Here is a 12,018-nt window from a genome sequence, read left to right on the forward strand (position 1 = left end):
TTTTGTTTTACGGACGAAATTGGGGATGAAGATCAGAAAGAAGGTAGAAAGAGACCGAGAGGGTTGAATTACTAGAATTACAAGAGACTTAAGGAAAAACAAACAGCGTCAAGTTCTCACATTAATTAGATGGATTAGATCATCCGGGAGAAATTGGTAGGGCGGGATCTTAAGAGCCCAGCCAGATCGGATTATGACCACGCACTTCGATAAGAACGTGGCGAAATGAATGTATCGCATCAACACGTGAAGTATGTCCGAGGTCTTGTCATGAATGTGTAAGTCTTTAATCTCTTCGCATTTCTTTTTAACCCTTCAGACTAAGACACTAGGTCAGTACGGATAAAACAGTTCAGGCAGAGCCATGTCCAGACGACTCAGCAACTCTTACTCCCGTCTATGATTCTTTCCCACTGTTAACGGGAAATCGGAACGATCGACAGCTCTGGAGCAGTCCGGAACGATCACCTTGGCACGGGTTGGTCTCAAGTGCCAATATGTATATCAAAAACTGTCACCGCTCTCTTTAGATCGGGCATAGATCGTGCCACCAATCGCCCCCTTACTGCATACATCGAGATAACATAGAGGGGCAATGGACGAAACAGGTGGTTGCCTTTTTCTCATTCTTCGGTACCGCATGACTTGTTCATCTTAGAATACTTTCTGCCCGAGAGACTGAGACTGGTGATGTCACTTGACTCACTATCTAGTTACCTACCGTGTAATTTTAAACCAATAGGCATGTCAAGAAACCTCGGGCAAAGGTACTACAATCAGGTCAAAGCAGGCCTAGTCAATGGAATTGAGCATTGATCCAACGAGTACCATGCCCTACGTTGTACCTATCATGCAGACTAGGCCCGAGATGCACATGGGAGCAAGTCAGATCCCTGTTCAGTCAGACATCCCAACTAGACTGAGAAATCTTCTTCCTCCGGACTTCCATGAGTTAATTACCGACCACTTGGTTGAACCTGCAAAAAGTGCTATCCAGGTCCGCAGAAGCTTAGAGAGACGCTCAGCTGGCACGGGGATTCGCGTTGACGGTTGCGACTTCATACTGCTAGTACTACTCCGTACTCAAAGATGGTAGACAACATCGAACCCGGGACGTGTCTCAGTTACACTTAGTTCACAGACTCACAAGTCACAGTAACAAATATACTTCTATGAGGATCAAATCAAATCAAAATATATGTATTTGACCAGTCTGTAGGTCCCGTCTCTCCTCCAGTCACTGTGTCCCTCTAGTACTCTTCGTTGTAGTTCATCACCGCCTCCGGATCCCCTCTTTCTGCCGTGCCCTGTCCAATCACCGTTCCGTGTACCGTACCTCGCTCTCCCCTTCACCAATCAGCGTCCCATATCCCGATGGAATTTCCTTCCACAAACCACCAACTTCTTTGCAATTGACCGTATTTGCTCCCTTCAACCGCTAAACACATCATATCATATACCACGCATAATCCACCAACAATGGGACCGCCTCGCCGAAAGATGCTGGCCACAGCAGAGGAGACCTTGACCCCACCAGACGAGCTATCCAACACCCAGCAGATCGTGCGAGCAATCAAAGCCACCGGAAACAACATCTACTTGGTCGAAAAGACGGATAAGAAGCAAATGCTGGTCGAATTGCCCGCACGATTCCGCTCAACTATCTGGATCAAGCGCAGCTCCTACGTCGTGATTGACACCAAGGGTCAAGAGGAGCGGGACAATAAAATTGAAGGGGAGATTGTCAATGTTGTCAGAGATGAGAAGGCTTGGAGGAAGGCTCCTTTCTGGTAATGTTCTGTCGAAGGAGACTGGCCACGAACTTATTCGCTAATTGGTGGTTTTTCTCGCAGGCCTAAGGAGTTCGTGAAACAGCAAGTCGTCTTGGTTGGCTCCGATGACGAAGAGGAAGAGTCTCGTGTTGGACAGATGCCTTCATCGGATGAATCTGACTGAGTGATTACGTTCTCAAGGGACCAAGCGCTTGGTCAACGGCAGCCACTACGGTATACAGGGATTGAAGGCCGTGAGCAGTGATTCGGGGCGTATGAACGCCTCAGTATGAATTAGGGTATCTCTCATTTTCGGACAGTCGGACGATTGCTGCCCTTTTCTTCCTCCTTGTCTACTTCGCTCGACCCGGTGAACAACACGCCAAAAACCTGGACCGCAAGCGACAACACCACCATCGCCGAGCTTCCGTCTGTGCTGGGGAACACGTTCCAAGCCCACTCTTGCAGCGCCCATACGGCGTAGATAAAGACTGGGTGAAGGTCTGCGCGCCACAGCAGGAAGGGGGTGGCCCATGCGAGGTATGCAAAGAACTGATAATGCAAGGACCTGGCGCATAGCAGGCCGATGGCTAGTGAGCTCAATATCACTGTCATAATGAAGGATCTCGAGAGAGCGACTGTCTTCTGTTGCCTCTGGATAGTGTCCTTGACAAACTGGACAGCATTCTTCCCTGAAGGTTTCACCCAATTTATGAAGAAGATAGCCAACAGCGAAATATGAAGCACTAGCAGAGCCACAGAGAACTCCCTCGAGATAAATGCTTCCTCGCCTACAAACCGCCAATTCACTGTCCATTTGAACAAGAATTGGCGGGATAGCTCAAACGCCCGAGAGAGGTACCCCGTAGCATTAGTCTGAAGAAAGGGAACAGCAAGCAGGACCTGTAATTTCCCTCATTAGCCAACTTGCCCTGCAGAACCCGGGACAACAGGAAGAAGCCCTACCTGAATAAGAACAGCCATAGCCCCGAGAGAAATACTCCGGGCCAGCCCCAACCCAAGAAGCGTAACAACAGCAATAGCCGGTACAAGCAGCACAAGAGTCATTTTGATCGCAACACCAAAAGACCACACCGCAATGCCCGCGGTCCACTTCCTCTTCAAACACAGATAAATAGCAACCCACATAGCAAAAACCGCAACGCCATCATTGAACATCCGCAAAACGAATATACTATGCAACCGCTTGGACAGCACAAGAAGCGGGAACAGGTATGGCGGTGCCCCTGTCTGTCTGTAGCAGGCGACTACCACAGCCAGTGTAGCCAGGTATAGTAGGGCGAAAAGCGCCTGGCCAAGGAGGATATCACGGCCGCCATCGGTGATGTGGTAGAGCAGGGTGTAGATGTATACGTGGGCGGCGGGGTAGACGAGCGGACCGGTTGAGCCTTTGATTTGGGTGTAGTCGCGTTCGCCGGAGATGTATAGAGATACTTGTTGCATGTATGTTGACCAGTCAATCTCGGTGTCTGGTTGTTTGTGGTTAGTTGGGTTCGGTGTTCGGTTTTCTCTGTTCGCGACGGAATTGCGCGTCTTACAGGCTATTTTCCAGATGATGAGGGCGCAGAAGAGAGCGTCGCTGAGAATGAGGAGTGGTCCGATCCATTTTGTGTGTTTTGGATTGGTGAGCACGTCGTAGACGAGGCTCTTGGCTTTCAATGCCATGGCGAGATATGGTTGACGGAGGAATGTTACAAGGTGGCCGGAGCTCCGCCTACTGGTCTACTGGGTAGCGTACTTCAATTGGCGTGCAAGTGGTATATATTCAATTTGATCTAGACAGTTCTTTTGGTGATTCTAATCTTCATATAGAAGTGGTATTTGTTTTATACATCTCGTGATCTCACTGTACATAGAGAAATACAAAGGGTCTAGCTCGCATCGAGACCTCGACCATATTCTTCCTTCTTACAACCTCTCCACCCAACTCTCTCAAAAATCCGTGGTATCATTAAAAAGCCGAACAAAATGCAACAAAAACCGGAGACTGTCGACAACGCATTATCGGTCTCCTTCCGGAACGGCGCTGGGCTGGGGCTGAGAATTCGCTTGGATGTTGCGGAACCCTAAAAGCTCCCCTAATACACCCTTGGGTTTGGGAACAGGGCATTCTCGATTGATGTGCGCGAGTTTCTCTGCTTCCTCCTCCATTTGAAGGAAGGTTGTGACCTCCTCGTCCACAACGGGCGTGGGTTGACCCGGCTGGCTGCCGTCTGGGCCCGCTTCAAGCTCCTTTCGTCGTCGACGACGGATCCGTGGTACTTGTTGGCCGTCGGCTGTCATGGTCATTTCTGAATCGGCGAAGGTGCGTCGTGGGGAGGGACAGGGGAAGACATGGGGCATGCCGACAACCAGGAGAGATGCGAGGAGGGTGCCGGCGAATAGACCGGTTGTGGACCGCGACCGAGGGTGTAGATGTGGTGGCATTGTGTATGCAGTAGAATTGGACGAGTGGTAGTGGTTCAATTGGAGGATTCAATTGGAATGAGGTGGGCGTGGTCCACTGTTTCTGGTAATTTTTCTCAGGCCATCGGAGGTCTGCGGAGTCGACTTGGGTGGTGGTGATAGTCGCAATTGGATGGAGTAGATGGAAGGATCAGCCGGAGAGAGATTCAATTGAGTAATGAGCGATTGACCACGGAATTTAACGAGGGTATGAACCTCCTTGAAAGGTGGAGGGGGATTGAAGAAGAGTGGAGAGAATATCCGCGTAGACCGAGACCATCTAAATCTTATCTGGCTCCCGCGTGATTGGATGTTCCGCTCTCCAAGTCTCTGCTACGCGCATCGCCATGGCTTCACAACGATGAGACTCTTTCTTGTTTACAGAGACCCGAGCCATCTGAATTCTCTTGGGGCTTTCTCGACTTAAATACCCAGCCGTCCTTCTCCCTCTTTCTACAAAATGAGTGACCTAGACCGGTATGACCCCCTCATTCCTCCTATAGCTCATAGCTCCCATAGCTCCCCATCGTCCCCCGTGACACTAACAGTATCTGTCTGACAGGGCGATTGAGCAGCTGCGGGCCTGTCGCCTGATCCCGGAAAGCCAAGTCCGCGAACTGTGCTACAAGGCGCGCGAGCTCTTAATCGAGGAAGGGAACGTTGTGTCCGTCGACGCACCCGTCACCATCTGCGGCGATATCCACGGCCAGTTCCACGATTTGATGGAACTCTTCCGCGTCGGCGGCGACGTCCCCGATACAAATTACTTATTCATGGGCGATTTCGTCGACCGTGGCTTCTACTCCCTCGAATCCTTCCTCCTTCTCCTCTGTCTGAAAGTCCGCTACCCCGATCGCATCACCCTGATCCGCGGCAACCACGAGTCCCGTCAAATCACAACAGTATATGGCTTCTACGACGAGTGTATTCGCAAGTACGGCAGCGCCAACGTATGGCGGTACTGTTGCGAAGTATTCGACTACCTGGCTCTGGGCGCGATCGTGCTCGGCGCGAGCTCAGAGTTGGAACCCACCAACACGGGTCCAGCCAACGTTCCGATCGAAGATAGCGAGCTAGAAACAGAAGTCCTTGACTCCAGCGGTCATGTCACGATGAGCACTTACCGCCCACGACGGCGTGCATTCTCCAACGCATCCACAGATTCCCGAAACATCTCCCCGCCACGGGATATCGCTGCCGCCCCGGGCCAGACTGGCGTACCCTCACGAACCGGTGCACCAGGGACAGGCGCCAGCGGTGACGGAAACGGCAGCGCCGCGAACAGTCGCACCGGAGCGGTCCTCTGTGTACACGGTGGACTATCACCGCTCATCGACTCTGTCGATAAGATCCGACTGATCGACCGCAAACAAGAAGTGCCGCACGAAGGCGCCATGTGCGATCTGCTCTGGTCAGACCCTGATGAGATCGAAGGTTGGGGACTAAGTCCCCGTGGGGCTGGGTTCCTGTTTGGCGGCGATATTGTCAAGCAGTTCAACCATCTAAACGGCTTGTCTCTTGTTGCGCGTGCCCACCAGCTTGTGATGGAGGGATACAAGGAGATGTTTGATGGTGGCATTGTCACTGTCTGGTCTGCTCCCAATTACTGTTACCGTTGCGGTAATGTTGCCGCCATCTTGGAGCTGGGCGAGGACGCCAGTGGCGGTGGTACTGTCGCTCGTAGCAATGGTGAATATGGCCGGAGCAATGGAATCATGTCGGACAGTAGGGTTGTCAGTCCTGGAAGAAGGTACCGTGTCTTTGAGGCTGCGGCGCAGGATACAAGGGGCATGCCTGCGAAGAAGCCTGTTGCTGATTATTTCTTGGTAAGTCCTTTGCTCTGTTTCACTGATCTTGATTTACTAATGTTGTCTAGTGATACCATCCAATGCAATCCTTTATTTCTTTCTTCCCTTCTTCCTCTTCCATATGACCCTATCGAAAGTAGCATTTTGCGCCTTGGTGTTGGTAAATGAAGACTAATGACCATCTATGACGAATTTGTTTTTGAATGCTCTATGATTCTCATCTCCTTTATAAATCGATCATATCAATCTCCAACATACAAGCCCAAATATGTAGATGGCACCAACAACGCCGAGACCTGACAGAACCCCGAAAGTGGTATCAAATAACTCACAAGAATACATGGTCGCGTAAGTCAGAATAAAGTAACAAGTACTAAATCATGTGCATCATTCCCATCTATCGGCATACCCAGGAGTATCATTAGGGTCGAAGGGGGACCCAGTCGACATTTCCGCCTGGGCTCGAGGCTGTTCAGCACCAGAGGTAGAGGGACGAGCAACAGACAGAAGACCACCATTATTGTACTGGATAAGGGGAGGCTGATCTTGAGAAGGGGCATTCCAAGCACCATTCCACTGATCCAACCCGATTCCATACGCAGATGCATTTCTAGACCACCAGTCTTGACTCTCTCCGACCAGGTTCTCCGTGCCGTCGTATCCCGACACGGGCGACTCAATGGGTGTTGTCGTTGTATTTGGAGGCGGGTTTTGAGCTCCGGTAGTGTCGTACCATGGGCTCGGCCGGGGCGAAGAGGATGCAGCGAGATGAGGGAACTGGTACGCCACTTGTGGACGTAGGTATGTTGGTTCCGGGGGAGCGAAGTCGGGCCGTTGATGTGGATGCACTCGCATGGAGGAGGGGGCATTGGCATGGTGGGAGGGGCGAATTGAGGGCCCATCGGGGTGCCAGCCATTGGGATGGGATATGCGGGGTGGGGTTCGTGTGGCAATGGAGGTGCGGATGGATGGAATCGATTTGGGGTTGTGGGTTGGTGGAGCATGGTTGCGATGGGGGAGTCGTCGGAGGTTGAGGGGGAGGTGGCTTGATCCCAAGAGCCCCAGGAGCCCCATTTCGAATGGGTTCGTTCGAGGATGGAGGTGGCTTCGGGTGGTAATTCTATCTGCCATTTGTTGGCAGATATGTCGAGGATGCGAAGGGTACGTCGGGCGCAGAGCCAGCCTTCTGCCATTTCTTCGAGATTCTTGAGGCCGTGAACCACGTCTCTCTGGGCGTTTTTGTCGGGTAGATTGAGGATGTGGATAGTGCATGCAGTATGTGCAATATAGACGGCTATGTTGCAGATCTGCTTTAGTCCGTAGCCTCGTTTGTAGACGCGTAGAAGCTTGGAAACCGTCGCGGCGGCCTGGGTGCAAATCTTGCGAGGTGAGACGTGGGAAGGTAGCGGAGTGTTGGCCTTCGTGTACTTCAAGAAAGGTCGATATAAGTGAATTATCTGGAGTTGATACAGCATACTGTGGCAGGTGTTAGCTGATATACCACTACGTTCCCATCTCGGCGTCACTTACTGCATGACAAGCACTTGGGGTAACTGTCCTTCTTTTGCCACCAGCTCCTTGGGCAGATTGTTTTTCCACGCCTCAAGCCGGGTGTGAACATCACTTAACTTCTTTAGCTCCGACTGTTTGGACGGTGACTTTTCCAGCTCGGTTGGATGATAGAAGAAGACGATCACGTCACTACTGATCTCACCCAATTTGCAGATTTGAAGGGCAATAGCCCGGGTTCGTGACGGTTGCGTGTTTTCATGACCAACCCCAGCATCTGTGTAAGGTGACCATAACTCTGTTTCCTCTTGTGGGAAAACATCAAACTTGGGCACATTGGCGTTGGTCAAGGTCAACTGGGGCTGACGACCGAGGTAATTTGACCAGCATCTGTTGAATGTCAGTGGTGCACTGAGACGTACATTCTATCAAGACTTACTTGTCAATCAGATAGCAGCCCCAGAAAGTGACCCGCCGAGCATCGATTTCTTCATCGCTAAGATTGTGTACCCCGAGGTTTGCGGCGTCAAGGTTCAATCCCAAATCGAAGGCCATGCGGAAACTGAGTCCACTATAGACCCAACCTTTCCCTTCACGACCACACCCCGCCTCTCGGACAGACATGAGTGCAAATGCCTGGACTGTACAAAGCTTTGCATTCTCATGTTCATCGTTTTCCAATGTGAGCCGCTTTGCCTCCTTGAAAAAGTGGTTCCCTGCCGTGGCTATGTCCTGGGGGTTTTCGAAGGCGCCTTGCCAAGAGCTAAAATGACAACCCAAGGCTAGCATAGCATTGACGAGTAACGCCGAGCAGTACGAACTGGAGATACCGCGGATGTAATCCCGATAGAACAGATTCTTAGATAGGATGGTGAAGAACGGATAGTGCCATGTGAAGTACATAGTCATCAGATGGCTGATTAGAGAGTCGTCATCTGTGACTTGGGTCCAGCGGCTCACGGCGTGTGGTTGGTTCTCAGTGCCGAGAGCGAGCCGATTCGAGATGGAGGAAGACTCCAACTCACAGTCCGGCGGCAAGAAGATGAGATTGGAAGTACCTCCAATGAATTTTCGAGACCCATCGAGCATTAGCTCACTCATTTTACCGGCCAGTTCTGATTCGAACTGATCGATCTCGGCGGCATTCTCATTATTTGCTGACTCCTTTGTCACTTGATCCGCAGACATGAACCCTTTCTCCTGGGCAATTGAAGCTGCTACATCTTCGAGATCATCGCAAGCGCGTATCTGACGCACTAGGTCAAAAGCGTCCGCTTCCTCATAGTTCAGTATTGCTTGGATCAACGTCTGCAAAGTGGTGTTTCGGGTCCGCGTTGTATCTGTATCTTTCTTGTAGACACCTTTACGGCGGTGATCCGAGTTTGGATCATACACACCTATCACGGTTAGTCGTGATGCTCATGAATGTCTCTCAACGGATATACCGATACATACATGGTGTATGGTATACTGAGGAGCAAGCTGCACAGCTTGGCAGATTTCCATCACACTGCAGGCATATAATCTCAGCAAAGTGCCCTATTAGGATCAGAACATAAGCCTCGAACCTTTGACTTTCTTTTGCGACAGGCAACACAGGCTGTGCTGATGCATCGTCTTTTGGACGGTTGAGAACCTTTGTCACTCATGATGCTGAATTGTTTGATGCGTGCGGCTTAAGATGTAACTATGATAGTTTCTGTGCAAGCTCTCTGTGCATATCTAGTGTCGTTTTTGGTCGGTGACTGGGCCAAACCTCGACATGGCATGTCCATCTTTTGAAGTACGAAGCTCATTAGTAGAACATGGCGACTTTCCAGAGAACACACACGGTGGCTGTCGACAAGGTCAGTATATGAATCCGCTCAAGACGATCGAGGGCAATTAGCCAGGCGCCAAGATTGGCTGCAGCAGGCAAATAACAACGCACCAGCCAGGGTTTGCACGATCTAGACAGGCCCGATAGCAATTGTAGGGATCATTTACCCCACGATTACAAGGACCCGCAGTGGAGGCGATATGACAAGCCTGGAGCAGGAGTTCACAGGATTGAGGATTACCGATGTCCTGAAAACGATTGGATGTAGGCGCAACAAAGCTGCAAGGCAAAATGTGGTTATCGGCGGCCTCTGGATGGCTGTCATCAAGGGTCAAGTGATGTCCATTTTCGATAAGCGGCTGACTCATCTCTTCACGTGGCGGGGCCCCGATTTTGATCTGGCGCTAGACCGGATTCGATGACAGGTGACAGCCTCAGATGTATATCCATCCGGGACCATCCCTAATAGAACCGAGATCAGACATAATTCACAGGAATGTAGATGATGGGGCCGTAGTATATTACATTGAAAATGAAAGCTTTTATGGATGTTACCACAACAACCAGTTCAGCCATAGCGAGAGACTGCCCCGGGACGAGAAGCTTCGTTCAAGAGCTTTAGGATTTGATCCTTCGACTGATAGGCGCTTGGTGCTCAGGATGTTATTGTTCTACATATCAATTCACACCCCATAAGCCATCTGATCATCGCCGCTTCTGCATGTATTTCGTGTTTGTGGTCATGCCGCGGGCCCAGATGGCAGTTTGGCGCTCACATCATCCATTCTAATAGGAAATAGGAATTCTGAGAGACGCGGCCAATAGGTGTACATCCATAATCTGCTGAAATGTTCCGGTGCACTGGGAAAAATCCCGCATGGATATGAGAATGTCAAGCCATAATGAAGTGAATCAGACCTACCGGAAAAGTCGGGTTTGGCTCGGGGGAAACTGGAGTTCAGAACTGCAGTCGGTTTGGGAGGAATTTCAGTAGCTTTTCTCTTAGATCTGACATTGCTAAAGACAACTGCTCATTCTGAGATTGGGTTTCTTGTTACTAGTTAGTTAGGTGATGGTCGAGCGCATTTAATTGGTGTCTGATATCCATGGGCCATGGCCTTCGGGGCGTTCAAGTGTGAATTGCAGAATATTGGACCATACCCAGATCTGTTAAACCTATGCTCATGCTATTTTCAGGGGTAGACCTGAAGCACCAGAAGATAACAGACAATTAGTAGATCTGGGCGAAGCCGTGCTTGGGATGCGGCCCTCAGTTACTATTCCGGATCTCGCCCGCCAAAGGATCCAAGTCCGAGTGGATTGCGGAGTTAGGTTACATAGATTGACTGTAATATATACACATACTGATAGGTACTGTGTAAAAAGAAAACAAAACAACTGAAGTAGGCATCATGTATGACTGCCTAATCTCCCATGTATCAAACAAAGACGCTGGCGCTGGATAAATACACGTGTTCACCGCATTATCCTCGAATAAGGCGGTCTACTAGCCAACCGGCTGCTTTTTGGACTTTGTGATTTTTGTGCGGAGATGGACACATAACAAGGCGGGTCAACTTCGCCCCTCTTTGTGTTCTGAGGCAGTATGTTATGTTTCCATTGACTTGTAATGGTATCATACTACATGTAACTAAGGCAGGGGCATTTAATTGAAACCTTGAAAGTAACAAGATTGACAGGGCACACATACAGCCAAAGTACTAGTAGTATGCAACATAAAACTGGCAGCCACACCCCTAGCCATAGCAAGTCCGGATCGGGAAATAAATAAATAGGGGCTTCAAGCCTTCACCGCACTTACTCTCGCTTAAGGTGTTCCACCTACCGTCTTGTCTCTTCAACTTGACTTTTTCGGACTGCGCCACCCGCCTCTTTTTAATTTAAATTATTCTAAATAATATTTTGTTTGTGTATGGACTTTTGAGCCCCTTCGGAGTTCCTGTCAATCTGCCGAACACAGATTATGCTTATCTTTACTTTTCTTCGGTGAAATATAAGCACAATTTGATAATTTTGATTCCTCAGCCAAGCAAAATTGACCGAAAATCAACCCCTGAATTGGATCCTCTTTTTCAGCCTACTGTTCCGGCCTGATTCTGGGGTGGAAAGATGGTGCATCTGCCGGCACCGCACTAAGATCAACCTTAAAGGGCCCACCCCAGTATTCAACATTTTTGTGATGTGTGAACTGGTCAACATGAGTGTTGCTATACATGTTTTGTGAGTCATCTCGTACTGTAGAATACACAATAGATCTATACAAAATCGAAGTATGCCTTTGAGGTCAACAATTACCGGGTTGACAATATTATCTAGATAATTATAGAAAAATCATCTTTTCATCCACAGTGTTCCGGACTCCACCGGCGGAATGTTCCATGAGTAATGAAAATTGTAACCAAAATTACCACTTCCCGTGACAATCACCGGATTCCGGAAGACGGCATTGTCCCCACAGCCAATCAATGGCATTATAACAAGAGTTACCGTTACCACCATTTACCTGCCCAATACGGGCTTATCTACGGAGTACATATCTGAGATCATCACTTTCTCCCCCATTATCTATCTCTCTCTCTCGTACTCTTTTCTGAATCCCATTCCATATCTCTTCCACGTTACT

At 49.7% G+C, this 12,018-nt stretch overlaps 5 protein-coding genes across 5 annotated transcripts; 2 read left to right on the forward strand and 3 right to left on the reverse strand.

Moving 5' to 3' along the window:
- Window positions 1–1,479: 1,479 nt before the first annotated feature.
- On the forward strand, window positions 1,480–1,956 carry N7515_010036 (putative eukaryotic translation initiation factor eIF1a-like protein; the record flags this gene model as incomplete). Its single annotated transcript, XM_056670779.1, has 2 exons — window positions 1,480–1,790; window positions 1,854–1,956. 2 exons carry the CDS (start codon window positions 1,480–1,482, stop codon window positions 1,954–1,956), a joined length of 414 nt encoding a protein of 137 aa, XP_056517152.1.
- Window positions 1,957–2,078: 122 nt separating this feature from the next.
- alg3 (dolichyl-P-Man:Man(5)GlcNAc(2)-PP-dolichol alpha-1,3-mannosyltransferase) lies at window positions 2,079–3,458 on the reverse strand (the record flags this gene model as incomplete). The annotated part of the gene is made up of 3 exons (XM_056670780.1): window positions 2,079–2,675; window positions 2,739–3,262; window positions 3,332–3,458. The coding sequence occupies 3 exons, from the start codon at window positions 3,456–3,458 to the stop codon at window positions 2,079–2,081; spliced, it is 1,248 nt and encodes a 415-aa protein (XP_056517153.1).
- A 336-nt stretch (window positions 3,459–3,794) lies between these two features.
- On the reverse strand, window positions 3,795–4,220 carry N7515_010038 (uncharacterized protein; the record flags this gene model as incomplete). Its single annotated transcript, XM_056670781.1, has 1 exon — window positions 3,795–4,220. The coding sequence occupies one exon, from the start codon at window positions 4,218–4,220 to the stop codon at window positions 3,795–3,797; it is 426 nt and encodes a 141-aa protein (XP_056517154.1).
- Window positions 4,221–4,698: 478 nt separating this feature from the next.
- Window positions 4,699–6,117, forward strand: N7515_010039 (serine/threonine-protein phosphatase; the record flags this gene model as incomplete). Its single annotated transcript, XM_056670782.1, has 3 exons — window positions 4,699–4,715; window positions 4,801–6,064; window positions 6,115–6,117. The coding sequence occupies 3 exons, from the start codon at window positions 4,699–4,701 to the stop codon at window positions 6,115–6,117; spliced, it is 1,284 nt and encodes a 427-aa protein (XP_056517155.1).
- Window positions 6,118–6,433: 316 nt separating this feature from the next.
- N7515_010040 (putative C6 transcription factor (NirA)) lies at window positions 6,434–9,204 on the reverse strand (the record flags this gene model as incomplete). The annotated part of the gene is made up of 6 exons (XM_056670783.1): window positions 6,434–6,834; window positions 6,900–7,522; window positions 7,577–7,945; window positions 7,995–8,952; window positions 9,011–9,065; window positions 9,124–9,204. The coding sequence occupies 6 exons, from the start codon at window positions 9,202–9,204 to the stop codon at window positions 6,434–6,436; spliced, it is 2,487 nt and encodes an 828-aa protein (XP_056517156.1).
- Between the last annotated feature and the right edge of the window lie 2,814 nt (window positions 9,205–12,018).

Source organism: Penicillium bovifimosum (assembly GCF_028826915.1).
Source record: "Penicillium bovifimosum strain IBT 22155 chromosome Unknown utg000008l_segment0_segment0, whole genome shotgun sequence".
In the NCBI taxonomy this organism is placed as follows: Eukaryota; Fungi; Ascomycota; class Eurotiomycetes; order Eurotiales; family Aspergillaceae; genus Penicillium; species Penicillium bovifimosum.